The 27,417-nt window shown below is 52.6% G+C and overlaps 1 protein-coding gene across 7 annotated transcripts in view; it reads left to right on the forward strand.

Moving 5' to 3' along the window:
- OPCML (opioid binding protein/cell adhesion molecule like) overlaps positions 1–27,176 on the forward strand; it is a 234,787-nt gene extending 207,611 nt beyond the window's left edge. For all 7 annotated transcript variants that reach the window (XM_072354748.1, XM_072354746.1, XM_072354750.1 and 4 more), the window contains 6 exons: positions 12,079–12,311; positions 23,051–23,176; positions 23,303–23,437; positions 23,533–23,653; positions 23,985–24,136; positions 24,329–27,176. In XM_072354748.1, the coding sequence (XP_072210849.1) occupies positions 12,079–12,311; positions 23,051–23,176; positions 23,303–23,437; positions 23,533–23,653; positions 23,985–24,136; positions 24,329–24,429 (868 nt within the window). In that variant the 3' untranslated portion in view covers positions 24,430–27,176. The remainder of the gene's footprint in view (positions 1–12,078; positions 12,312–23,050; positions 23,177–23,302; positions 23,438–23,532; positions 23,654–23,984; positions 24,137–24,328) is intronic.
- Positions 27,177–27,417: the final 241 nt, after the last annotated feature.

Raw genomic sequence — 27,417 nt, forward strand, 5'->3', positions numbered from 1 at the left:
GAGAGGACTCGCTGCAGCCCCGCGTGGGAGCTCTCTGCCTCCTCCTCCCGGTTTACATCCCCGCTCCCCTGGCAGACGCTGCAAATGCTCACTCATCAGGGCTTGCTCTCCGTGCTAATGGCCCTCTATAAATAAGCCCCAGGAACAGTGATAGAGAACAATCATAAAAGGCAGGCGCATAAATTAAAGCCGATGTTATAATAAACCAGGCAAGCCCTTCGTCGAGGGTTTTATGTTTCTCCTTGAGTCGGCGGCTTTGCCAGGAGAAAATGATTTCTGTGCGCGTCTGCCCATTCCTCCTTCTTCCTTCCCTCTACCTGCTTGTGTGCCCGTGTGCGTTGGAGTGGCAAAAATAGTGTCGCCAGCCCCATTTTCTTGTCGTTATGGGTAGAAAAGGCTACAGGAATTTCCCAGAACAACCTTGGAGAGGTGACAGGATGGCAGATTAACTGTCCAGAGTGGCTTTGGCCACTCTTTTCAGCTTTCGGGTAGCTATAAATGAAATTTAATGCCCCTAGATGGCTGCGATCGCAGAGAGCTGAGCCCATTGCCTCCAGAGAAAGTCATTGCTTTCTCCTTGGTGAGCTGTGGGTCTGGGAGAAATGGTGTGAGAAATAGTATCTTGGTGTGGGTGGAGGTGCAGGTACCTCCGAAATGGTCCTTCCCCATTACCACCCCAGCACCACTCATCAGCTGGGGAAGCACATGCTGGTGGCTGGCAAGGCAGAATCGTTCCCAGGGCTGCTTGCAGATGGAAGCCATCCCCGGGAGGCAGCTGGCTTCTCCCCAGCCCTATCACTTGTCATCTGCTGAGGTGCGAGAGGAGAAGTTGGGTCCCCATCCTCTTCAAGGGCACTGAAGGGCATGCTGTGGGTTGGGTGACGGCTGCCAGGGCTTTGCCAGTCCTGCCATGGGGCTTGGTGCTATATGGGGTCTTTGTGTATGGCCCTGTGCTGTGTGCTTCCAAAGGCAGCAGTGAGCAGCTCCAGGGCCTGAGTATGCCTATGGTAGGATCCATACAGAGTGCCTATGGGACAGGAAAGCCTCAGCAAGTTTCTTGGGTGTCCAACAAGGTTCCACACCATGATCCTGCCACACTTTGGCTTTGCTGGGGCTGTGCTTGTCTCCACATCTTTGTTATGTAGGCAGAAAGGAGAAGCAGGGCTGTGCACCACAGAGGTGTCCCACCGTGCCCCTTGCAGGAGGCTGTGGGGACATCAAGGAGGATGATTACCGGTGTCTGGCTCCTTCAAGGCTCAAACCAATTTGCAAACAGGTGTTCATCTCTGGGATGAGCTCTGTGCTGTTCCGTTCCACGTCATCCTTTCCTGCATGCACCAAGCACCCTTTGCCTGGCTGCTCCTTGCTGCTGTTGCCCGTCAGCCCCACACTGGCACAGGGCCGTTTTCTGCTTCATTTCCTCCCCCAGCCTCTGGATCCCCTCCCCCTTAGCTCTGTGCTGTCGTCTCCTTAGTCATCCCGCCCGGGATAAAATATGACTGCAACTGAGAAGCGCTGAGATCGCAGCTCCCCTCGGGGACTGCTTGCCCACATCACCTGTCGGATCGAGAGCCGGCGTGTCCTTGGAAAATTATGTATTTCAGTCCGCCGGGGTGCTAATTTGCAAGGCCCATTACTCAAATGAAACATTAAAATGGCCGTCCATAAACCAGAGCCTTTATTCGTGCCTCCCCCTCTGTCTGAACTCCCCTCGCCAGGTATAGGCTTCCTGTCAAGCCTAAGAGCCAAAAGCAAAGATTTATTGATAGGTACCTTGACTCCAGCTTGCATTTTAATTATGTCGCCGTCAGCCTGTGCCGAGAATAAACTCGGTGGCTATTGTGTTATCCCTGCTTCATCTCTGCGAATAAATGCACCTGGAGAGCAGTGGTTTTATGGAGTCCCTCTGGGGGGGACCACTTGCTTTCTGGCACTGTGTGAAGCCAAGCATGGCCTCGGGGGTTGGGTTGGGTTGGGTTGGGTTGGTGGGCCGGCAGTCGGAAGGCAACGGACCTGAGCTGGAATTGCTGTTTGACGGGCTGGATTTCACGCTGGGAGCAGCACTGAATTGAGAAGGCACGCTTGTCAGGGAGGAGATGTGATGAACTTCGGCACTGGGTTGTTTATTTTCCATATCTGTTTGTGCGGGTGTGTGGGGATGTATAAATATTATTCGCATGCGACAGACAACACTGGTGTCTTTCTTAATACGGGTGCAGAGTTTGACCTGGCACTCTCTGGTGGAAGCGATGCATATTTATCAGCGAAGCAATGGGTGGGAATTAATGCCTCTCCCGGCGTGTCAGACGCTATCTCAGCAAAACGGGGCTATTATTGGAGTGAACAAAGGCACAAGCCGCCTGGCCACGGCCGTGTCCCCAGCTCTAACTTCGTTAAGAACCACAGGAGAGATGCCCTCGGCATGAAGCCAACCCTGGGAGCTGACAGCTGCGTCCCATAGGCTGGTGATGCCATCTGCCTCAGTTTCCCCACTGGTAAAGAAGGCATCAGTCCTTACCGTGGCCCAGCAGGGGAAGGCGGATGGTTCTGTTCATTAACATGCACAAAGTGCTGTGATATTCTTAGATGGAAGCGCCACGTATTGATATAATATTACTGTACCTCGTTTGACTTCTTTTTCTATTGCAGGCCCCCTCTTGATCCCGTTACCTGCAGTAACAGTTATCTGGCTATATTTTATCATCTGAATATTTCAATTAAATTACTTTAAGGGGGAAAAAAAAGCCTACACCGAAGTTGGAAATGATCACTGTATCACTCCAACTTCCCTCCATTCCCAGAAGGTTAATTGAAAGGCAGCCATCTTGGTGACGTTTAGACAAATGAGGATAATTATGTGTTCTCCAGCTCTTTGAGAGGTTAATTGCTTAGATGTACGAAGACTTAAAGAACAAAGAAGGAATAAATCAGAAGCAGGACTATGATCTGATAATGTAATTTGGTATATTCATGTACAACTCAAACAAATAAACCCCCCCCCTAATTGCATGAAGTCGTTGGGCTGCGCAGACGCCCCGCTGTAGGGTGTTGATGGAGAGGTCTCCTGCCAGCTGTCAAGCTGATGGCTCCTGGGCAGGGCCTTCCTCTTGTACCTGGGATGGCTTCATCCATTGGGTCCATGGGATCTCCTCCATCTGCGGGATGTGTGCTTTGGGCTTCTGGTAGAAGGAAGATGTGAATGAGCTGGGGGATGGGAGATCTTCCAGTCATCCTCAGATGTGACCTTTGTGTTCCTTGTGCCTGGCTGTGCTGGTTTTGACCAGCCAAAGGTATGGCACTGTGGGCCTGAAAGAGATCAGCTCTTGGCATGGGTTGGAGGAACTGCTGAGCAACCCGATAGAGCTGTGGGTGTCCCTGTTCATTGCAGGGGAGCTAGACCAGATGGTCTTTAAAGATCCCTTTCAACTCATACTATTCTATGACTCTGTGATCTGGGCTTCTGCTGCACGTCTGCATTGCCTTGCTCCTTGAGCACCTCAACCACACAGGTATTGTGGTGCTTTCCACGGCACCCACACAATGTTCACGAGGGATGCAAAGAAAAACACCCTCTAGGTCAGCCCATCACCCACGTGCTTCAGCACAGTGGAAAGACTGAGCACGTTGCATTGACACTGCTGGTTTGTTTGAGTCCCACGTGTTAGCATCATGGCCATCAGGTGCATTTATTTAAAGCACATCCCGATTATTGTTCTCTTTGTGTTCTCATGTGCTGACAAACTCGGGAGAGAAGAAATTTGCTCTTGCAGAGAGCTGAGACGTTCACAGTGCTCCCTCATACGCGCACACAGACAAATGAATATCTCTATACAGGTGAGATGTGCTTTGGCTGCTCGTTGCCTGGTGCTTGGAGCTGCCAGCCCTGCTTTCCGAGCCCATGATGAAGTAGTGAGCGCAGAGCAGACAGGTCAGAGGAGGCACGGGAGCGTCGGGCAGAGAATTTCCTCTGGTGGGTTATTTTATTTTGCCTAATTGTTGGTGAAATTTCTGCAAATTGGCAATTATATTCCTGGGCTGATTGCTTACCCGGGTAATTTGCAGATCTCTCATTTGGCAGCAGCGCTGCACGGCGTTTGCTGTGAAATACGGCCTCAACCTCTGCCGGCACCGCTTCCCTCCTTTTAGGCACTATTAGTTGTGCCCGTGGAGCTTCTGCACCCAAAGCCTCGTGCTTGCATCACTGAGAGATGCTGGTTTTTTTCTTCATTATCCCAAGGCCAAGCGGTGTTTGGAGCACTGGGGCTGCTGATTGGCTGTCGTTCCATCCATCTGTCCATCAGGGTGAGGTGATGTGCATGAAGCTGCATCCAGGCTGCGCTGTGCTGGGGGTGGGTGGGTGCAGCTCCGTGCTCAAGGAGTTGGAGCTCTTATCGAAGCCTCCAGGCTGTGCACAACGCTGAGCTTCCCAGCCAGGCAATGATCAAATACTGTCTGATTTTAGGGAGCTTTGGGGTGAAACGTCTTCATCTGGAATCTCTTCTTCCTCCCAGCTCCGTGTCTGGGGAAATCTGAATTGATTTCAAACCAACAAATGCCTCCCCACGCCCAACCTTTGAGGAGTCCTGAGCCTCAGCCTCCAAAGCACCGCCAAGTGGTTTTTCCACCTATTTGTCAGGCCCGTCTGAAATTGCAGTTTAATTCTCCGTATTTGCTCTTGTATTGTGTATTAAGATACAGCGAGTTTATCCAGCAGTCCAGCTGTTTTGAAGATAATTACTACAGAACTCAACCTGATGTAAAATAATCCTCCCGGGCAGGCAGCCAAGAGCCTGAGACTTATCCTCCAAAGACTGAAACCTCTCCATTACCCTTAAGAGCTGCAGAGATAGGAGCGGGTGTCTCATGACAAATATATTTTTCCTGGTAATTAATGGTGGGTAGGGAGAAGGGCTGGGGAGGGGTCTGTGATGGGGGGGGGGGTGATGTGGATGGATAGATTGAAAGGCACGCAGAGCACACCTGGCCAGATGCGCATCCAAAGTTGACCTGTGTGCCAGTGGGACACCCATGGGCCCCTATGTAAAACCTCCCCACTGTTACCTCCACACTGATGGATCCCATAGATTCTCCAGGTCCCTCAGCTCAGTTGCACATTGGTGGTTGTGTGTCCCACCAGTACTGGCTTTTGCTTTGCCCTGATGGTTGCCCAGTGTTTTCATCAATTGCCAGCCTTAGCCTCTTCTGTTGGTGGTGCACAGAGGCAGCGCTCGTGCTGTCCTGGTCCAGTTTTCCCTCTTTGCCATCCAGGGACAGCTGTAAGATCAGTTTGCTCAGGCTGTACAGAAGATCATTCTATCCCTGACCTGTGCTTTAATCAGGTTTAATCAACATCCTTTCTTCTTCTTTATCCACGGGACACTGCCGGAGTCACCGGAGCTGTGCCTACATTGTCCCAGGTTGAAAGTGACTGCGGTGGAGACTGTCACCATCCCCATCAGGACGGCTGAGTCATAGCAGTCAGAGCCCAGCATTGCCACGCGTTAATTACCACTACTTAGCTGCATGGCCAACTGTGACAGTGAGACAGTTATTTCTGCCTGTGAAGGTGGTAGAAAAAAATAGAAAGGGGAGAAGAAAAAAAGGAATAGTGTAAAAAACCAACCCAGCCCTAAACCCACACCACACAAGTCGAGGGCTCCAGGTTCTTGGCTGTTCAGGTCTGCTAACACCGCGAGCAATAAACTCTGCTTTTCTTCTCCTCCTTTTGATTGAAGAACACTAGAAATCAGGCGGGGAGCAGGTGCTGCATTGTGTTAGATTAGCACTGATTGAATTCTTACACAGGTGCTGATTGAGGTGCCTGTCTCAGCAAAACACCGGTGTGCTGTGAGCACAGGGGTAGTGGGACTGCATCCTTTGGGGCTGTCAGTGGGCTCTCCTGGTGTTTTTGCTTCCCTTTTGGGCCACAGAGCATCAGTGCTGGGTGAGAGAATAAGGTGAGAAGCCATCCCCACCCCCGTATGCTGCTGGGATGCTGCAGGTGATGTTACCTGGGGAAGCAGCAGTGTGCTGGTGGGCAGTGTTGGAAGGCTGTTTGGAGAGGAGCTGGGAGGGTGCTCAGCTCAGCTCAGCCCATCCAGGCTGTCTCCAGACATGTTTTCCCCAGGCTGAATGCCCAGCTCGGTGCCTTCATTTTCATCTCCTTTTGGAGATCAGGTGTGGCTGCACACACCGACTTATTCCGATGTTAGCATTTAAGTGCCATCTGCTCTATAAACATCCCCATTGATTTGCTCTATCAAAAGGGCCTCCCGCTCTATTTCTTTTGCTGCTGCCTCATATTTTCTTATGAAGATTTCTATTAAGCTAATAATGGCTGTTGGCCACCGGAGGCTAAGGCTGATGCTTTCTGATCTTCTCTGCTGCAATGGGCGCGAGGATAACATCTTCTCTGTAGCCTTAGGAAGGTGTCAGGGGGCATATTTGCTCAGTAATGATGCTTGTGTTGTCTTGCATTGGGAGCACAGTGCCTGAGGCAATGGGTGTTTTCCCATAGCTGTGTACAGACATATGGAGAAATGTAATCTATAGGCATAGGTTGGCAGAGATAACAGCAGAAACAGGTGGATGTGCAGAAGAGAGGGATGGGTGCTTGTTGTTTTCATATCTCTCACAAGGAAGAATTGAGTTGAGGAAGAGAGCGTCTCAGTAAGTAGCTCAGGGCCAGACGAGGCTGCAGGAGGCAAAAATCTCATTGCTATACCCCATTCACTTTGTTATAGGGGTGAAGGTGTCCGCACACAGATGTGCATGGTTGAGCTTCTGATCAGCTGCTGGTGGATGACAAGCTGGTCTCCTGGGAGCAGAGGTCTGGGGTCAGAATGAGAACACAGTGAGTCCCTGTTGGAAGGGGCTGGCAATGAGTTTGGGCCAAAGGATCTGGGGGTGTTGGTGGTCACAGGGGCTGCTCCAAGACTGAGGGCTGTGCAGATGCTGCAGTGCATCAGTGCTGCTCTGGGCAGCTTCACCCCTCAGGGCTGCATGGCGAGGGTTAAGCCTGGAGTTCTGATGCCTTGCAAAGCCAGCGCCCGCCTTCTTCATCATCTTGTTATTATTCTAATGTCTGGGAGCTGCAGTCATGGACCAAAACACCATTAAACTCTCTGAAATGGAGTAACAAGACAGCCCCGGTCCTCACAGGCTTATTATCTTTGCAGATGGATATTTTATATTTAGCAACCTCTAATGTATCAATTTGGGCTTTGGTTTTTCATGGGGACTGGCTTCTATTCTGGTGCTGGGGCAGAGGGAACAGTGCTGTAGGGGAAGCAGAGGGGAGAAGCCTCCTGGCTGGGGGGGGGGGATCTGGGAGGAAGATGGGGGGGATTCCTGGTGGTCTCTGTTGTGTTGGAACCATGCTGAAGTTGCCTGGGGAAGCCCAGTGGTGCAGTAGCAATAGGCCTGGCAATTAATTAAATGAGCAGAAATGGAGAGCTGGTGGTAGAAAGGGAGGTGCTGGGAAATGTAAGTTGAGTCGGGACACGGCTGGTATTGCTATGGGGATTGCTGTTGCTGTGCCCTTGGCAGAAGAGGGGATGTGTGTTGGAGATTCCTGCATTGGGAAGGGTTGGGGTGGCCCTAAAACAGGAGCTTGGGGTCTGATCAGGAGAGGTAGGGAGAGGAAAAGGACAGGAGGGAGAGGGAAAACCACTGATGGCCCAAATGGGAAGAAAGATGCCAGCAGAATGGGGTGAAGACAAAGTGCCTCCCATCCTCCCCCATGGAGAATAAACCTCTGAGCTGATGCTGCTGATGCTCAGCCCTGCCCTGGGGAGCTGCTGTCTGAGCCCCAGCAGAACACACTGCAGATGCCGTGGTACCCACAGCTAATGTGATGCTTTACGTTGTTGGGAGAGGATTAGAGGAGCCGCGTGTTTTGCTGGCCTGTTTCTAATTTGCATGTTTAACGAAGCGGGAGCTCCGCCAGGTTCTGTTCTTTTGTGTTTACTTCTGAGGAGCTGTGTTTATTTCTGATGATTACAAATAAATCTCCTCTGCCTTTGCTCCAGCCGCCCCAAGTTAAAGGCGTTCAGAGCCTGGTAGCTTCATCACTGGAGCAAGTACTGGAAGAGAGGGAAAAATCCCAGCAGGAATCCCCTGCAAACATAATTCATGATAGCTTCTTGTACTGGGTGCGTGCTCTGCCCCTCGGACAGGCTGGAAATCTCCCAAGCTGAATGACCACGCTGTCACTATTGAGGGGGTGCAGCAGCCCAGTGGGGGCTGTGCCCCTTCAGCATCCTCACTAAGCCATCTGCATTTGGGGTATTGTGACAATATGGGCATCCCGTGTCCCTGCAGCAGGTGTCAGTGCCACTTGTACCCTGATGGGGCACACTCAGCCCGTGGCTGTGGCCATGTCCTCAGGACAGGCTCCTCTGCTCCATCGTGGCTCCAAGCTGCTTCTCTCTCACTCCTGATCTGGGTCAAATATTTTAGCTTCAGAAAACTGGGTCAGCCGATGCGTTTGCGACCAATTTTGGCATCTCCATTTGTCATTTGGAAGAGATGTGGAGCCTACAGGAGTGAAAAATGGTTTGGGGTTGAAAGGCTGTAGAAGTATTTAAAAGAATGGATTTGTTTGTTTGCATGAGAAGGTGAGAGGGCTGCGGGTCGATGCGCATCTCCCCCGAGGCTCTTGCTCTCCCATAGCCCTGCTTTGCAGCTGCAAAAAGACTGTGCTGCCCCAGCATTACGGGGATATCCATCCTTTGGGTTATTTTGCAGCCACAGATCTCTGTTTGGAAGCCTGGCTTTACTCTGCACGTGTCATTTATCCCTTGGAAAGACTGGTACTGCCCCTGGTGGGTTATTTCCCTCACCATGGGGGAGCCCCAGCTTGCAGATGTGCAGCTTCAGGCTTGGCCCTGCTGCCACTGCAGGGAAGGGCTGAGATGTGCAGAGGGGAAGGCTGGGAATGAAGGCAGCAGGTGTTATTTCACGTCCCATGCATAGGGAAAGTGCTGTCAGTGTCATTAATGAGGCTGGGCAGGCACCTGCCATGGGAGCAACGCGGGGGTCCCCACTAATAAGGGTGGGAGGTGGGGGGGCTGGTCACACAGTGCTGCCAAACACAAAGGCTGTGTCGGAGGAGTTATTTGTATTGTTGACACTAAGTGAAATAATTCCTCGGCAAACTTCACAATTAGCATTTACGGATGAGGAATGGGCGCAATTAGAGGGGAAGAAGCAGAGCGTCGGTGCCCCCAGGTCCCTCCCTCATGCATCTTCCCTCACTGCCACGCTTGGGTTCATCGCCCTCGACTCTCATGGGGTGTTGGTGTTGGTACAGCGGCTCCCATCCCTCAGCAGAGCAAAAGGATGAATATGGAGCTGGGGAGATGTTGCCTTTGTGAGGCCACGTTTCTCAGTGGTGGGCAGGGCGGGATGGAGCCCAGGGAGAATGCAACATCCAGGTCTTGCCCTCACACCCCAGCAAGGTGGGCTGGTGGAGAGTGGGCACGGTGAGGTGCTACAGGTGGTGAGAGAGCTCTGCTCAAAGGAGTCGATGGTCTGAGCAGGGTGGATGTGGAACAGATAGAATAGATGGTGGTGCATGAAGGAGTGCTGCAGATGGGAGCCGGGATGAGGCTGTGGGATGGGACTGATGTTTGCAGCTCCATCCAAAGCTGTTTCCCCTGCCTCGCTGTCTCCAGGTGAACCGTGGAGACAGGAAGGGGTTATTTCCCTCCTGCCTGACACATGCTTTATTTTCTTTTGTCCCTTCTGGACTCGTAAAGGAGCGATTCTCCTGGAGATGGATATGGTGCCTCCAGGAGACTGTTAATGTGGGTTTGTCTTTGTTCTTAATTAGATCCCTTCAAGGGAAAACCTCCTGGCCCGCTTTATTATCCAGCTTTGTCAGAGCTTGTCTGCTTTATCTAAACACTTTGAAGAAGTCTCTTTACCTGTTTGCTTACTGGAGACATTATCATAATCCTGGTCAATTGGAAATAGGTAGCAAAGGCAGCTCAGAGATGAGGGAGTGCTGGCGGCTTAGCAGCTAATGGATATCGCTTTCTGAGCCTGATGAAGTTGGCAGGGCACTCAGTGTGTTGGGGTGTGTGCTGGTGTTTGCTGTCACCCGAAGCAGGGAGGCTCTGTGGGTCAGCTCTCTGCATTACAGAAGCACATCAGCTTCCCAGCCTTTGAGTCTTTTTGATGGAGATCCCTTCCATCAAATGCTGTGGGTAAGGAAGGGGGGATGCTGTCCTCGTTCCAGCCCACAGGAGCACATCTGTCCGTGTTATGGGACTGGTGGAGGTTTGGCATTAAGCCCCGGATGAGGGCAGGAGATGCAAAACGAGCAGCCTGGGCTGCCAGGGCTCTTGTGCCCACCCCAAACAGCCCCAGTTCATGTGAGCCGGAGCCAGTGAGTGGTGTTTGAACATTCCCAGTGACGGCACAAGCGCATCTTCCTGTCACTTCAAACCCTGCTCCTTGTACTTCACCCCTAATGAGGGGACCCGGGAGTACCTCGGAGGGCTTTAGTCTGGATATTTATATGAGCGCAGACATGCAAGTTGTCTGTTTTACATATTACTGCCCTGATTTTTCAGTGCACGCAATGAATAATTTACAGAAACCGTGTGTAAGTATCTCTTTATTATTCATTATAATGAAGTGAGACAGCAGTAATAGTCCACTAGACTGGAATCCCCCAGGGCTGAACTTAACTAGGCTGTGCTTAGCTCTCCCCTAGTTAATTTGAATGGAGGGAGGACTCGCTTTCCCTAAAAGGGTGATGCCTACGCTTGGCACGAGGCCACCTCACCTCCCTGGTGATGGGACAACCAGGACACCTGCCCCGCAGTGTGCATTTCTATGGCCGTGGTGGCACGAGGATGCTTGGGCTCCAGGAGTGCCCCCAGAGCCATCGTGCTTTCCAGGCATCCAGCGTGCAGTGCGAGCTTTGTGCAGATGTACAGCTCCTACATGGGGAAAGGGACTTGTTTGCAGTAGGATGTATCGCTCACTCCTGCAAAACAAAGACCAATGGGGACCCTGAAACACACCACCTCTGCGTGGTGGGGATGGGGCAGCCCTCCCGCCCACCTCTGAATTTACTGTCGTGTGGGAAGGGACGTGTAAGAGCTGCCTGATTGACTTCAGTGCCTTGCCCTAAGTTGCTGCCAGCATGAGCTTGTGCCTGGGGTTGTTTTCTTGCTTTGCTTTCACGCTGAAGCTGCTCCCCGACCGCCGTCCTCAGGTGGGAAAGACAAAGCTCCCGAGGAAAGCTCAGCTCTTGATTTACCCAAATGCACAGTGGTTTGGCTGCGGGTACCACGGAGGCAGCGAAGGCCAGAAGTAAATAGATCGAGCAAATCTATCAAGTGGAATGAAAAAGCCACGTTCTCAGGGAACATTTTAATTCCTCTTTTTATTCCCTTTCCCCGGCGCTTCGTTGCCAAGCGTAAGTCAACGCCGCGAACCGGAGCTCCCCAGCCTTCGTGCTTCTCATGGAGGGAGGGAGCCAGGCAGGAAATAAATAATTGAAATGACTGTGTTGTGTTTTCAAGGCACTTGGAGGATTTACAGCTGCTTATCCAAATGTTCCCTTTCCTTCCTGCGTGCTGGCTCGACGTCTCTGGCTCTTTCTCTTCTTCCTCTCTCGGTGTGTGCCGGCCGCTCTCCCCCGCCGTGGTGGTGTATATCACACCGGGATGGCTCGAGGGCTGTGCTGACAAGCCAAACTGTCAGCAAATTTTACAGCTTCATCTCCAGTCCTGGGCGAGTGGGGGATGCAGGAAGCCTTTGTGGCGCGTGGAGGTCAAACCTAATGGGATTTTCATCTGCGCCTCCCCAGAGCCGTGGGGGAAAAAAGGAAAGGAAAAAAGGCAGTGCCATTTGCTGAGGAATCTTGTCATGATTGGGGAATGCAGGTGGTGGTGGAAGGGTTGCAATGCTTTGTGTGCAGTGTGTGTGTGGGGCATGCAGTCCCCATACCAGCTGTAGGGTATGGGAGGATGGCGATGGTGCTCCCATCCGCTTATGGGAGCTGGGGTGCTCTATGTGTGTTGGCACTGGGTTGGTGACCCTTCTGCTCTTCTTTTGCAGGTGTACCGTGGATGACAGGGTGACGCGGGTAGCGTGGTTGAACCGCAGCACCATCCTGTATGCTGGCAATGACAAGTGGTCTATAGACAACCGCGTGGTCATCCTCTCCAACACCAAAACCCAGTACAGCATCAAGATCCACAACGTGGATGTGTATGATGAGGGGCCCTACACCTGCTCTGTGCAGACAGACAATCACCCCAAAACGTCGCGCGTCCACCTCATCGTGCAAGGTGAGTCCTTACATTCACGGTGCTGGTTTTGAACTGAATATTGAAGAAGAGTGTCCAGAGTGCCAAAGGGTTTGGAGGCCCTCTTGGTGATTGGAGAGCTTGGGATCAGGGTAACATCTGTTGCCTTGTGTGGTCTAGGAGGAGATGAACTCAGGCTGTCCATGCCTTGCTGTGTTGTGTGGTTGTGGCATGGGGAGGAGAACACCTGGAAGCTGAAGCTGGGGCTGGCATCCCCCTTTTCCTACCATGTGGTTTGGTTTGCTGCACTGGGGAGTTGTTTGTAAGGTGCTTCAGGAAGGCTGAAGGCAAAGCACCATCAGATGTGGTGGGGAAATAGACTCAAAGAGCACAGGGCTGTAGGAAAGATGGCAGATGGTGTGCATGGGTGTCTTCAGTGATCTTTTGGCTCAAGCCCACCAGTGAGATGACCCCATAGAGTGCTGGGGCTGAGCTAGTTATGAAGCACACCAGGATATTTCCAGAGGGATCTTGGTTTGCTGGAGGTCACCACTGGGCTCCCCAGCTCTGGTGGATGGTGCTTTCTATCCTGGCTCTTTTGCAGCAGCTATCAGCTTTTGTCCAGTCTGTAGATTAATTTTTCAGAGTTAGTGTTAGTTCAGGTTAGATAAAGATAATGAAAGTTTCCTAATCCTCTTAAAGAAGATTTATCTGGCTGAGTAGAAAGCTCTCAGAATACAATAAAGCGTGTATAAAACCAGGACCTAATCTTTCCTTTAATTTCAAACAGCTGATGGGTATTGATTTTGCAATGAGCAAATCTGTAAAATTTCTCAGCCTCAACATGTCTCTGAGAAGCCCCCAACACGGATATGTATATATTTATGTATCCTTCTCATTTGGAAGAGGCAGGGTTCGATACGGCCACCGATCAAAGCAGGGAAAACCTCACCCAGCCTGTCAGCTCTCCTGCCAGGCGTGGGAGATGGTGACTTGCTGCTTCCATGGGCTGCTGTGTGTCTGTTTGCTGCCAGATGTCCATAGGAGTTTGTAGTGGGGATCTGCTCCGAGTGTGCTGGGCTGTCCTGGGGCGGTGGTGATGCAGAGAGGGGAGGGCATAGCTTGGAAAGAAGGGAGCAAAAGATATCAGAGCATTCCCTCCTCCCCCCTTAGCTATTTGACTACCAGCCATCCGCAAAGTTTAATCTGTTTATCCTGTCTGCTCGCTAATAGTGCTAATCCATCCAGCCAACACCTGTGAAGTATCCGAGCTCTTTCTGCCTGATGGAATGACCCCCACCTCGCCCTGCAGAGGCTTGGGATGGATGGCTTCGGAGCCCACTCTTTGCTTCTGCCACCCCAGAGCTTCTTTCCCTGAGCTTCTGGTGAAGCTCTTGGTGCTGTTGGCACCAGGACTGACCAGGCTGTGCAGCATGCAGGGCTGCAGCTGGCTCTGCCCATAGAGCACAGGCTTTTCCGTGTGCTGCATGAGCACACAGCCTGAAATGAGCACGTTAGCATGGGAGCAAGAAAGATTACATCTCTTCTTCTTCTTCTTTTCCCTTCTTCATGCTCTGGCTCGTAATAAATCTCCAGCACCTAACACCCAATATCTTGCCTCATAAAATCCCCGTGCGATTATCTTATCTCATTAAAGCAAGGCCAAAAATCCTTTTATTCCACAAAGATGTTGGTGCCAAGTGCTGGTGCTTGAGTGTGCCGCAGTGGGGAGAGCAGCCTGCAATGCATCTCCAGATTTGCATCTCCATTGCAGATTTGCATCTCCATGCAATGCATCTCCATTGCAGCCTGCAATGCATCCAGAGCACTTGCCAGGCAGCCATGTGCTCACCAGGGATGGGACCACCACCTTATGGTTGTCAGAGCTCTCCTGGTGTCAAATATGGGTTCAGCACTCCCTCTGCAGAGCAGACACTGTCCTGGTGGCACTCCACACACGAGCAGGCAGAAAGGACCAGTTAGCATCCGTGTTCAGGTCAATTAATTTATATTTGTATTTTGCACAACTAAAAGTTGCCCAGATAGATTATTGATTCTTTGTCCCTGTATTCAATTTGGTTTTAATTGCGCTACTGCAGGGCCAGACCTTCCCTCCTAGCAACCCGGCGATAAATCTGCCAGCGAGTCACAATCAACACTAAATGTGTCTCTTCGTGTTGTTATTAATATGTCTCTCGGATTGGTTCATTACAGCAGTTAACAGCACTTTGTAAGAGCGGGGATGGCGGGAGGCCAGGCAGCTTTTTTTTCCTCTCCCCGTGACGACAGGACGGATGCTTATGGGCACGTGCATGGTGTTTTGGTGCTTGGGGAGGGTTGCAAACACAGGGAGAGCTGGGATTTCACGTGGTGTAAGAGAGAATGAGCTGCCTAATCCCTCTCTTATCATAAAGAGCCTGAAATGAGGATGCTGTTGGGCCAGGGGCTCCCTCCATTGCTAGAGCAAGGACAACTAAACAGAGCTTGTAGGGGTGAACGGGAGGGGAGTCTGCATAGCAGAGCAGCTCTGCTGGCACTAATGACACCAAAGGAGCTGTAATTTCTCAGTCAGAGCAATTAGTAAGAAGCGACGACTTTTGCCTGCATTGAACTGATGACGAATGTAGCCAGGAGATGTGAAGGCAGGCTGCTCTAGAGTGATGGGTGCTGCTCTAGAGTGATGGGTGCTGCTCTAGAGTGATGAGTGTTCGGGAGCCATCTTGTCCCCAGATGCAGCCCTGTCTCCAGAGGTGCAGTGTGCCAGGATGGGCCAGTGAACAGTTAAACAAGAGGTTACAGCGATGCTGCAGAAGCGAGGCATGGTCAGGTGGTGCCACTGATGCAGCAGAGCATCCTGCAGTCATGATGTGGGGCCTTTCTTCCATGGTTTTGCATCAGGTCTGGAGCAATGCAGAGTGGGGTTTGGGCTGAGACCTCAGGGATGTCTTCTAACAGGGAGGAAGTCCCCATTTGTAGGTATTTCTGAACACTTCCTGGCTGATTCTGCTCTGTCTTTGTGCCAGAGCAGCTTTGCATAGCATGGCTTTGCTTTGGGATCGGAGCTCTGCAGCTGGTGGAGATCTCAGCAACGATCCCCAGCGCTGCCCATCCCTACCCAACAGTGGTCTTTTGTACTCTTCAGATGTCCCCTGTTTCTGATTTATTTGGAGAACCCTCCTCTGTTCTGCCTTAATCCCACTCACCATAGATTTTTCATTAAAGCCTCTCCCAGCTGTCTGCATCGTTACTGTTAGTTTCTGGTCTGTGCAATCCATTTTCCTGTCTCAGTGTTTTGCTGCTTTCCTCTCCCCATGGGCAGGATGGCTTCTGAAGGACCACAGCCTTTGTTCGTGGCAGCAAAGTGCCAGCTGTGCACAGTACCCCCCGAATCCACATATGGGCAGTGCCCCAAACCAGGTCCTGTGTTGCATCCTCTGCCTCTCAACATGGCACTGACAACAGCTGTAGCTCTTCAGCAAGTGTCTCCCAAGCAAATGGAGTCTTTATTTTTTCCTTCTTCCCATTAACAACTGACTTCTTGACTCTCTGAAAGGGCAACCCCCCCACGCCAGCCTCATTGAGCTGTTCTCCCCTAAGACAGGCTGTGCTGCAGGCCCCCCCCTCCACCTCCGATTGCACAAGTGATGCTTTTAAACTTGCTTTTATCGTGCTACCTTTGATATCCAGGCAGGAGCTGAGACTGTGATACTTATTAAAACCTTACCGGGAGGCTGTGTGGCAAATAGCAAAGCAAGGGGAGCAGCTCAGTCGTAGTAGAGCTGATAAAATGCTGTACGTGCAGAAAGTGCTTCACACGAGTGTCAGTGGTTTTGCTTATTATTAGGGCGCAGGAGAGTTTGGCATGAGGGCTGTGCACGTGGTGTGCAGCAGCTGCAGCTCAGCCTGGAGAATGAGCAGAGCAGGATGTGGCCTCTGCAGCAGGCTCACTGCTGTCCTTGGGTGCTTTATCTGCATTTGGGATGCTTAGAGTCAGGAAGGTTGGGACCCTCACTGTGCCCACTGACCATGTCCCTCAGTGCCACATTGCCATGGTCACCACCATGAGGGATGGTGACTGTGCACCACTTCTTTGGGCAGCTGTGCTGGTGCCTGACCGCTTGCTTGCTCCTTAATGGGTTGTTATTTTTGTCTGCTTAAGAGAAAAGGCAATAATGGGGGAGAGGGAGACTGAACAGCAGAGCCTGGTGGAGTGCTTGCAGTTGGGGCATACCTGAGGAGCCTGGGGGTCCCTCTGCCCATGGAGGTGGTCTACAGGGACCTTTCAGTGGGGAACCAAGGGAAGCTCATCCAGGTTAGCAGTGTCTGGGTGCTGTTTGTCCAGTGCAGAAATGGCTCCTGGTGCATTGTGTGGTGTGTTGGGATCAAGAGCTTGCAAGGAATGGATCCCACATTGCTCTTGGAGCACATCTCTGTCTTGCTGAGTGATGCCTGGTGTGTGAAGCAGAGCGCTCAGCCCATGTCCTCAGTACCTACCCCTCAGTACCTACCGCTCATCAGGTGGGCCAGCAAATGGGCCAGCAAAGTTTGGCCACACTCCGTATCCGAGAGCATCTTCCCCCTTCATCACTCCTTGGGGTCTCGTTTGGTGCTTTGTTGATGACTGTTTGGAGGGTTCAGCTCTGGCTGCAGCGGGTTAATCGTCCTGGTGGGGAAAAGCAAAATGGTGACTTTAAGCAGAAAACTCTTCCGTCGTTTGGCTTCGTAGCAGTGGGGATGGAGTGCAGGAAAATAGAGAAAAAATCAAAAGGCTTTTAAGAGGAAAAGGGGAAAAAAAATAATCACTTAGGCTGGAAAGAAGTCTTCCCAGCAGGAGCACAAGGCAAGAACACATAATGTCCATAGCAGTTAAACTAATGTTTCACATTTCCTTCTCCAGGGGTATTTGCTCAGGTGGGGGTGAGGATGGAGGGGGGCCTCAGCTGTTTGCTGAGCGGTTTATTGAGCTACCCACTGGATGGCACAAGAGGGGAAAAAATGAACCACGAGCAACTGCAGGGGGAAAATCAATTGGCACGTGCAGTGCTAGAAAGGACGAGGGGGAGATGCTGCTTTTTCATTCTGAGGTAGGGGGGCTTTGGAAACTGCCATGGAAGGAAGTAGAAATCTTTACAAGTGGCCAAAATGTGGAGTGAGTCTCATGATAGCATCGTGCTGCAGGAGGTGGGGGCTGGAGAGGGGTGGTGGCAGCAGGAGAGGAACTGCTGGACCATACAGTTGTAGGTGGGGGCTGAAGGGCAGAGCAGCATTGGGAGCAACCAAAGGGTTACAGGAAGATGCTGAATGCTGGGGAATCGCTGCTGCAGTGGCACGTGTTGGGAACCTGAGGCTTTTGAGCTGAAGAGAGAGCAAAATGTCCTTAGAGCGGCTGGGAGAGAACACCAGCATGAAATGTAGCTGGGTGTAGGGAGAAGGCTGCGACTTTCAGCCATAGGGGGCGGTGGGAAAGCATCCTCAGGCTCCTAAAAAAACAAAGGAGAGGGAAAGCCCCAAAAAGCAGCTGGCAGTGAGCAGGTCAGAGCAGCAGGATGTGCTGCAGGCATCGGGAGCTGACAGAACAAAAGAGCATCAGCAGCTGGATTAATTACTGCAAAAAGCAAAAAAATGGCAGAGTGGGGGGGGGGGAGAAGATGAGAGAAGTTGTTTCCCCATTATATTCCCAAACAGAAAGAACGTTTTTATCGTGCTCACAAATAGCTCCCTGGGAAGCACTTTCGCTTCCTAATTGTTCATAAATTTACTGACAGGTGGTTACACAGTAGGTATAACACTCGGAGTTTTGTTTTTATTGCTTGCACCGTCTCCGTGCGAAAACGTGGAGAGGGAAAAAAAAGGGTGCGTGGTACGCAGGTGGGAGATGCTGCATAGTGAAGGCAGCTCTACGCCCATGCTTTGGTTTTGGAGTTGTTTTGTTCACTCGTGGTCTCTGGTACATCCTGATTGTGGTTTTGTATCAGCGATGGGGTCTTTAATGACGTGTTTATCCTATTGCTTTGTCCCATTGAATGCGATTGCAGCCCGGAGGTGTCGTGGTCTGACCATGCGTGGTGCTGGGGGTGCCCACATCGTCCAAAAGAGGGGCAGGAAGGGGCTTGGGGTGCAGCTGGGAAATGCCTTGTGATGCTTCCACACTCCTAAGGATGGGGCTGTGAGAGAGATGGCTTAGTGGCATGGTGAGGATGATTTGACTGTGATGATATTAGTGGCGTTCTCCAACCCTGCAGCGTGCAAGGTGTGCTATACTGGGGAAGGCACTGGAAAGGCAGCATTTATGGGTAGGAGAAGGGAAAGGGAATATTTCCCCCTGAATAGAGCATTTTTGGAGTGTGCGAGGTGGCAGCGTGATGTGCTGCTCTCTGGGCTGAGATATGTGACAAGAACCATCCCCGTGCCCAACCCGTAGCTGTCAGATGTGCTTAATGTAGTGTTGATAAAATCAATGCCGACGAGCATCTTGGTTCATCAAAGTGGGGTTGATGAGAGGTGGTAATCCTGGCTGTCAACAAGCAGCACTTTGGTTAAAGCCTTAATATGCCCCTTCCACGGGAGCAAGGCAGGACATTGGGTGCATGTGTATGGGGTCCCTCTTTGTGGGTCTGTATCCCTGAGTGCTGGATGGGCTGTCCAGAAGGACTCTGTCCCTGCAGGGTGTCTGGGAAGCCATCCAGGCTTGCATCTCGATGCTTCAGATCAACTGTCCATCCTTGTCTAGCAGTAACGAGAGTGTGATATGTGAATAGCAATGGGAAGAGACGAGAGGTCCATAAATACTGGCGGATAAATAAAAGCATTAACATTTAATGAAAGAGGGCTGCAGCTCTCCTGCCAGATCTGTCCCTGGAAAGGAGGGGCTGGGCCGGGGAGGGGGGGAAGGGAAGCAGGAGATGCTTTTGTAACCAGAGCAGCACGTGGGGTGCACAGAATGAGGTAAAGCAGGTCAGTTTGCCTCTCGGAGTGCTGTTTTGGGGCAGAAAAGCCACCAAGCACACCCAAGAGGCCCCAAGCTGTGCCAGCAAATAGGGCAGGACACTCATGGATGCCCAGTAGTGTGCAGAACCCAGAGGCTCCCATCTTATCCCACCTTCTCCCAGGTGTAGGAAGAGGTCTCTTTGAATGGTTTAGGAGCTAATGATCCGGAGGGACATCAGCCTCCCAGCTCTATGCGTGCAGCATTAATGATCTCACAGCTAAAAATAGTCAGCTTGGGGCAACGAACATTGCTGGTGAGGATCTGGGATACGGAGTGGCCAAAAGCCAAGCCAGCTCCTGTCTGTTTGCATGCTTCTGTGTCGCTTTGAGTCAATAAGCAGGCAGTAATTACCGAAGAGCTGCCTCTCACTGCACAGATTAGCAGGGGAAGGCCATGCCCCTCGCAACAGCCATCCCCCATCGTAGTTGGGTGTCTTGCAGCATCTCCAGCCATTTTGCAAGGAGTTTGTTGCAGAGCAGGAGCAAAGCTGGGCCTGGAGGATGGGGGCAGCCCTGGGGTTTGGCAGAGTATGGGGACGAGGGGAGGCAAAGGGTTTTACAGCCCCCAAGGGCATCAGCAGGAACTGCTGTGCGGCCGTCTCCTGTATCCAATGTACAACATTAATCGGCACGTCGGGCAGTGCAGGTCTTGAGCGGTAAAGGAAGGAGATAAATCACGGGCTTATTGTTATTGAATTTAGTGGCATCACTTTCACATTCAATTTCTCTCGCCCGCTTTCCGAACAAACAAGAAATTACAGCCCAAATGTATTTTTTTTTGGCCTGGCGAACATTATGCATTAACTTACCCCTGATTAATATTACACAGGATGGAGGCAATCCTCTGCAGGCCACACACCGCTCTGATGAGACCACGGGATTTGCTTTGCATCCAACCTGATCCTAGTAGTGGTCTTCTGAATAGAAAACAAGACTGTTCATCAGGGGGCAGAGTTCCTGTGATGCTGTTTTGCTTCACCTCTGTAGCTCCCCAAGGCCTGCACTGTCCCATGAGCATCCACATCAGTGTGACCTTGGGGTGGCTGGAGCCAGAACTGTGTTTTGGTGGCCCTCTTTGGGAAGCCGTGTCTTGTACCAATGGTAGACAGCGGGCAACGTAATTTGGGCAGCATCTGTGCCCCAATTTTGGGCAAATAGAGGAAGGAAGGTGGTTTAGAGGGCTTGGTGGTGATGGGTCGGCTTGATGATCTTAATGGTCTTTATGATTCTATGATCTCACCCCTTCTCCCTTGAGTATCTCATCACTGGTGTGTTGTGAGGTATGTTTGGGCTAACGAGGCAAGGCAAGGTGAGCTGCAGCAAAGTGCATTACGTGTGCTAGGAGATGGCACTCCATGTCCCCGCCTGAACGCTGGCCCTGCTTTTGCTGCTCCTCCGACTGCTAACAGGTTTGCCCTGGGATCGTTTATTATGTTCTATATTTAGTGACAGGAGTGTCATAAAGTTGGATATTAGCTGCATACGGGATGTAGGACAGGGAGTGTGGCCCTCAGTGGCTATTGCAGAAAATCAAAGATAGCCAAAAAATAGCTTGCTGTCAGCAGGTAAATGAATAGCAATGATAGTACCCACAGCAGTGCTGTGGTCCAGCTGATCTGGGAGCTTTTTGGCTCCGTGGTGATCTCATGCTGTGTGACTGTGTGGGTGCTTGGCCTTACCTGCAACATCCTGGCCCTGCAGGTCACTGTTAGGCTGTGTGTTTGCTCCCTGTTACCTTGCTCTTAGGTCCTGTTTGCTGACTGCTGTGTCCCTGTGCAGTCCCAGCTCTCTCCTGCCCTTCTTGTGGGCAATGGCAACCTGCCCTTGAGGCTGCAGCCAGCAGCTGGTGGGATCTATAGAAATGCAATCAGGTCCCTTGGTTGTCCTCCTGCCAGTCCTTGTAACCTCATAGGCAACGATTGCCGTCGGAGTCCGGTATCGATGCCAGTGATGTCCCCGTGCTCTCAGGGACACACACTCCTGTGCATCCCATGGGATCAGTGTGCTGCAAGGGGCCATGCAGGCACACTTCCCAGCCTCAGTCTGGGTGTCTGTCTGTGGTCTGCCTTACACAGGGGTGCATGGATGAGTTGGGCCAACAGTGCACCCAGAGACGGACGACACAGCGCTGCTCTGCTGCATGCCTTGGTTGCTCTGCATCTCGTGTGTCTTGCAAGCAGCTTTACATTGTCCCTGGGTGCTGTAAGGAGCGAGAGGAGCTCCGAGCACACAGGGCTGCTCAGAGCAGCAGCTGGGGACAAGCCATGGCAGCGTGCCGCCTGCACTCCCAGCACTAACTACATTTTTCACCGGTTGCTGCCGCACACTTTTCATTTTTGGATTGCCAGTCTCCCCTGAAGGACTCAGACAATCTCCCTCTGCTATAACAGACTGTACTTCTATATTAAAGTGTCAAGTTGCTGGGAAATTTACAGCCTCGCAGGGCCCATCAGGTGGCAGAGGCTCGGCAGCGCCCTCACCATTGGGCTGTGCTGGGGAGCGAGCTGCAAATGCATGCATGGGGAAGCCCAGCCTTTGTGAGGCCCCCCCAGGAGCAAAAGGTGCTCTCTGGCTGAATTTTAACCCCTGCCAAGGCACAGGAACTGCTAGTAGCTGAGCATCAGCAGGACTGGATTCAGGCAGTGTTGCAGGTGGATGGTGGAAGGGTTAAGAGCTCCAAATGCATTTGATGCCTTACAGGAGTTGTGTCTCATGGCACTGTTGGTGACATGGGACTGGCACTGCCACTGTCCCTATGGAGAGTGCAATCTGCCTGAGAGCATTGGATGGGTTTACGTGTGCCTTTGGAGGCTTCTTGGCATTCACAGCTTAGGCAGAGCTCCCCAGGAGAGACTGCTGTAGTCTCTGTGCCTCCCTCACCTACCCCTCCCCTGGAGTGCCCCATCCTTTAGGTAGTATGGTAAGGTTGAGGTTGGACTTGATGATCTGGAAGGTCTTTTCCAACCTGAACAATTTTGTGCTTCTGTGATTCTTGATCCTTCCTTTCTATCTGGAACACAATAGGGAGCATGGAGCGGAGGGATCTGCCAAGGTCCATTTGCACTTGTGCCCATTGCGGGGCACTGTGGGGCTGGGGTCTCACATCTGCCATGGCCATAGAGGGCTCAAAGGCATTGAGTGTGGCACAGCCAGCCTGATATTTGGTTGCAGGAGAGCCCCTTTGCATTGTTGGATCAGCTCCTGGGGAATGGCATTCACCAGCCCCATGGCCTGGAGCACCAATGAATGGCGTCAGCAAACGGGCTTTAATTGCTTTTTGCTGGGGATGGGGATTTATAGGCTTGGAGATTGCCAAGTTATTTATTAGATGGACTATCAGGGGATAGACTAATATAAATCACAATGGCCAGCACTGAATGGAGCAGACAATCAGTAATTTAGAAAGCTTTAATAAAAATGCTAAGATATGAGAGCTGTTGGCAGTCATAATGAGTTGGTTATCATGGGTTGCCCAAAGAGGCAGGGCGGGTGTTTTGGGGTGTGCAGACCCCTCCATGCTGGTTACAGGTGGCATTTTCCAGCTGCAGGGTTGGTGGTTGGAGGGGGGAAGTATGGCAGACTCCGGTGTCTTGAGGACTGGGGTTGTCAGGAGCAAGTTCTGTTGTGGAAGGTTGTAGGGGTTGGTCTGGGTTTTCAATGTGGTCAATGGGGCCGTGCTTTGTGCAGGTCTGAGTGACATCAGAGCAGGGCTGGTGGTGGGGAAAGGGCTGGGAATGTTGGTAGGTCCCCATGAGCCTGTGTGCTGATGGCCCCTTTGTTGTTGTGTCCTGCAGTCCCCCCTCAGATCGTCAACATCTCGTCAGACATCACCGTGAACGAAGGCAGCAGTGTGACCCTCATGTGTTTGGCCTTTGGGAGGCCAGAGCCCACTGTCACATGGCGGCATCTATCTGGGAAAGGTGAGAGTTGTGGGGCTTGGGGACCTACCTGTGCTGAGTGCAGGAGATGCCTGCTTGGCAAAGGGATGGAGGATGGCAGGGGTTGGGGGGGGAGCTGTTGGTTGATGGTGCCCCATTTTATCACAGGGCAAGGCTTTGTGAGTGAGGACGAGTACCTGGAGATCACAGGCATCACCCGGGAGCAGTCGGGCGAGTATGAGTGCAGTGCTGTCAATGATGTGGCTGTCCCAGATGTCCGGAAAGTCAAAGTCACTGTCAACTGTAAGTGTATGGAATGGGATCCCTGGTAGGGATGTGGTGGTGGAGAGGGCACGTGGTCCATCCTAGGGACATGACGTGGCATGGCATCCCCACAGACCCGCCGTACATCTCCAATGCCAAGAACACAGGCGCCTCAGTGGGCCAGAAGGGCATCCTGCAGTGCGAGGCCTCGGCCGTCCCCGTTGCAGAGTTTCAGTGGTTCAAGGAGGACACCAGGTGCGGGTGCATGGAGGATGTGGGGTGGGATGGAGGCAGTTAAGGGAGCAGTTTGGAGGGAGGCCAGGGTCTTCCTGCTATGGAGGATCCAAGACCTCATGGGGATTTTAAGGTCTTTCCCTCCATGGATAGTGTGTTACGGTGATATCCCATGGACAACCCAAGGAGGGCGATGGGACTGGAGATGGGGTGAAGTGCTGCTGGGTGGCACAGTGGGGTGAAGGGTGGACCTCATACAGCTGTGGGGGACAGGGAGGGGGTGCCTGGGACTATGTTATATTTTTGACCCATGTAAGGCTCTGAGCAGCATCATCTACAACCCTCTGTGCAGGTTAGCAAATGGGCTGGAAGGCGTGCGAATCGAGAGCAAGGGCCGCCTCTCAACGCTGACCTTCTTCAATGTCTCGGAGAAGGACTATGGCAACTACACGTGTGTGGCCACAAACAAGTTGGGCAACACCAATGCCAGCATCATCCTGTATGGTAGGTGCCCTATATGTCACCAGTGTCCCCATACTGGTGACTTGACTCACTTCTGCCACCTTGCAAAGAGGAGAGAGGGGAATGTAAGGGGACGAGAGGGAGAGGGCTTCTGTTTGCATGACAGCATGATCTCACCCTCTCATCACTGCCTTTAACGCAGTCCCTCTTCTTCCTCTTCTGCCCCCAATGCAGGTCCCGGAGCGGTGCACGACAGTGGCAATGCAGCCTCCCGGGCAGCTGCTGGCCTCTGCCTCTGGGCCACCCTCCTCGCTCGCCTCCTCCTCGACTTTTGATAAGGGAGTGGAGGGTCCCAGGACGGCCGCCCGGGGACTCCTCTCCGTCAGACGGGCACAACGCCGGAGGACGGGGAGCGGCGCCAAAGGGCCGAGGACGGCCACGTCTCCCACCTGCCGGGATCATTCTCGCCGCCAGTTACGCTGTACAGACCCCACCACGTGCCACCAGACTGTCACCCGCCACTGCCGCCTGCCCATCCAAGGGCAATGCTGCACCGAGCCTTGTCTGCCGCCTTGTCCCTCCTTGCATCGAGCCGGCTGCGGGCGATGTGCCCTGCGGATGGGGTCCAGCATGGATGGGGCTCCCTGCTGACACCTGGCAGGCGTCTTGGCAACACCGTGTTGGACACGGGTGTGGTGGGTGGGGGCCACCCGGAGCAGTCACTGGGGACGTCCATCTTGTTGTCACATTGAGACACCCAAGCCCAAACAGACCCTGAAGTTGAAGCCCTGCGTCTGCCTTGCACCGTCTCGGTCCTGAATGTGATCTCTCACCACCAAAGCTCCTCCCAGACCATCTTCCTCGCTTCTCCATCCCCTGCTGCTTCCCTTCTGCACCACAGCCCCTCTGCCCAAGGATGTGTCCCCTGCCTGGATTTGTTAGGAAGCTCCTCTGGAGATGCTCACTGAATTTCTAGCTCCTTGCTCAATCTGACAGCTAAAGCACTGCAGCACCGGCACTGGGAGGAGGCACTAACCAACACAGGCAAGCAGCAGGCAGCAAGCACAGCCCCAGCTGCAGCTCCAACATGCCCGCTGCCACCCCTGTGTGCCAGGAGGGGTGGGACCACAGAGGTTCCATCTTTTGGGTGCTTCAGGTCTCCCCCAAGGGCTCTTCCCACACTGTTCAAGCAAATACCTCTGCCTGCCCTGCAGTGGTGTTTGACCATTTGGAGACAGCTCAGGCTCCACTGGAAAAAATAATGGTCTTCAATTTGCTACACCTACACAAAAAGGGTAAGGATGCCCTGGTGCCTCCAGCTTGCTGAGAGGCTCCACTGACACCACAACACATGCAGTCAGAATCTTCTTTCTGCTTCCTCCAGCTGTCCTGCAATGATCACCTCTATGGGGCTGTGTTGGCTCCCAGCCCACGGCCCACAGTGCTGCGATGCTCCTTGCACAGGGGGTAACCTCAGTCCTTCCTTCTACTCTGGGATGGGAAGCTTTGGGTTTGTGCTCCGGGGACAGAACCTCCTGCTCAGCTCCAGAGAAGTCCCATGTGGCACTAGACTAAGTGCCAGCACCAAAGGACAAAACATGACGGTAGCTCACCAAGGAAGCACATGATGTCCCCTCCCACCCTGACCTTGTGTCCCTGGGAAACTGATGTCTCCCTACCCTTCCTCCTTCTTTCTCCCTCCATAAGCAAGATGACTTGAGAGCTGAGGCTGTGTGTCTTTCCCCATACAAGACTCTGCTGCTGCCCTGTTTTCCATCCTACAGGAAAGAAAGAAAACCCAGGCAGAGACCCCGCAATGTGCCACTGCCCTGTCCTCACTGTGGTGGTGCCCTCGCCTCATCCCTTGTCTCCTGGTCCTCCTGGGCATTGCAAAAACAAGCACACATACAATGCTGCCACAAAAGCAGCAGCAGCAGCTACAAAACCTGCAGGGATGCTCCTGACCTCACAGATGGGACACTGACAAAACCCATGTGGCCCAGTGACCAGGCACACCAGCTAACCTGATGGGCAGGGATGTGGCATGGTGAACAGTGAGCTGGTCCTGCATTCCCACCAGCATCCTGGGAAGGAGGCATGAGCAGCATTCTGATCCCACCTGTGTGCATCTCTGCAGATGGGGGGCACAGTGGCCCACACATCCTTCCCCATACTCCTGCTCTGAGCCCCCCCCAACCCAACTGGTTGATCCACAGAGCCTCTCTCCACCCAGAAGCAAGGCAGAAGCATGCAAATGTGATCCCAGCATCGCAGTGATGCATCAACTGCAAGGAAACAGATATAACCCCCATCCCCAAGTCCTACCTGGCAGCTCCATCTCCCAGCTCTCCAAAACTGCGTGGGACATCGTGATGGGCTGAGTGCCCTGCAGTGCTCACAACCACGCTTGGCAAAGGATGGTGTCAGCGGGTTGCCCCTAACTCATCTTTGCTTCTGGGGCTTTCAGATGCATTCCTGGGGCACGGGAGATGCTTGGCAGTGTCACCCCAACGCCACCTCTCTGCCCCCCTTCCTACGCCCCCCAGCTGGCGTGCAGCCCTTGCTTGGCACACTACTCCAGTGCCCTATTTCTCTCTCCCTGCAGAAGAAACACTGAACCAGCCCCTGATACGTGGCCAAAGGCCGTGGCATTGCAGAGACAAGACATGACAACTACCAGATGCCCCGAGGTCCCACACAACATCCTCGGGGCCGCCCCGCGCTCCCCATTCTTCTCTCTCCCCGGGTTGGTTTGGGCTGGCTTCCTTGTCCTCCCCCCATCGGGACGGCGTTCGACTTTCTCGTGCCATGTAACGTGCAGTTGTGAGGAACGTGTTGGCTGTCCGAGGCCGCGGCTCTGCCGTGTGGGTGGGTGGCAGAGCCTTGTGCCATCGCCGCTCCCCGCCTGCTCGCCCCGCCGGCGCGCGGTCTTCAAGTTTCCGTCGATCATTGTATTCCAAGGGTGGCTATACTACCTGAGATTTGTGCATGTTACATTGTAGTTGTAACCTTTTCTAATTCGGCAAGAATAAGAGATGGTTGTGATTGTGCAGTGTATCAATAAAGTTTGACGAACTTTGTACCCTCGGGGCATTGCTTGGCGGAGCGCACGTGCCATGGGGAGCGCGTGGGGCTCCTGTGCACCGTGCTCCATGATAGCCTCATTTAGCTCTTGGTTGCCCTTGCGCTGCTTCCAGTCCTGTGGTTTGGTTCCCACCCAGGCTCCTTGCTTTGTGCCCTGCTGTTATTTGACTCTTCCCTCATCCCCGTCCCCACGGCTGTCTTCTGCTGATGGGACGTGCAGCGCACACAAGCACATACCT

Source organism: Excalfactoria chinensis, chromosome 21 (assembly GCF_039878825.1).
Source record: "Excalfactoria chinensis isolate bCotChi1 chromosome 21, bCotChi1.hap2, whole genome shotgun sequence".
In the NCBI taxonomy this organism is placed as follows: domain Eukaryota; kingdom Metazoa; phylum Chordata; class Aves; order Galliformes; family Phasianidae; genus Excalfactoria; species Excalfactoria chinensis.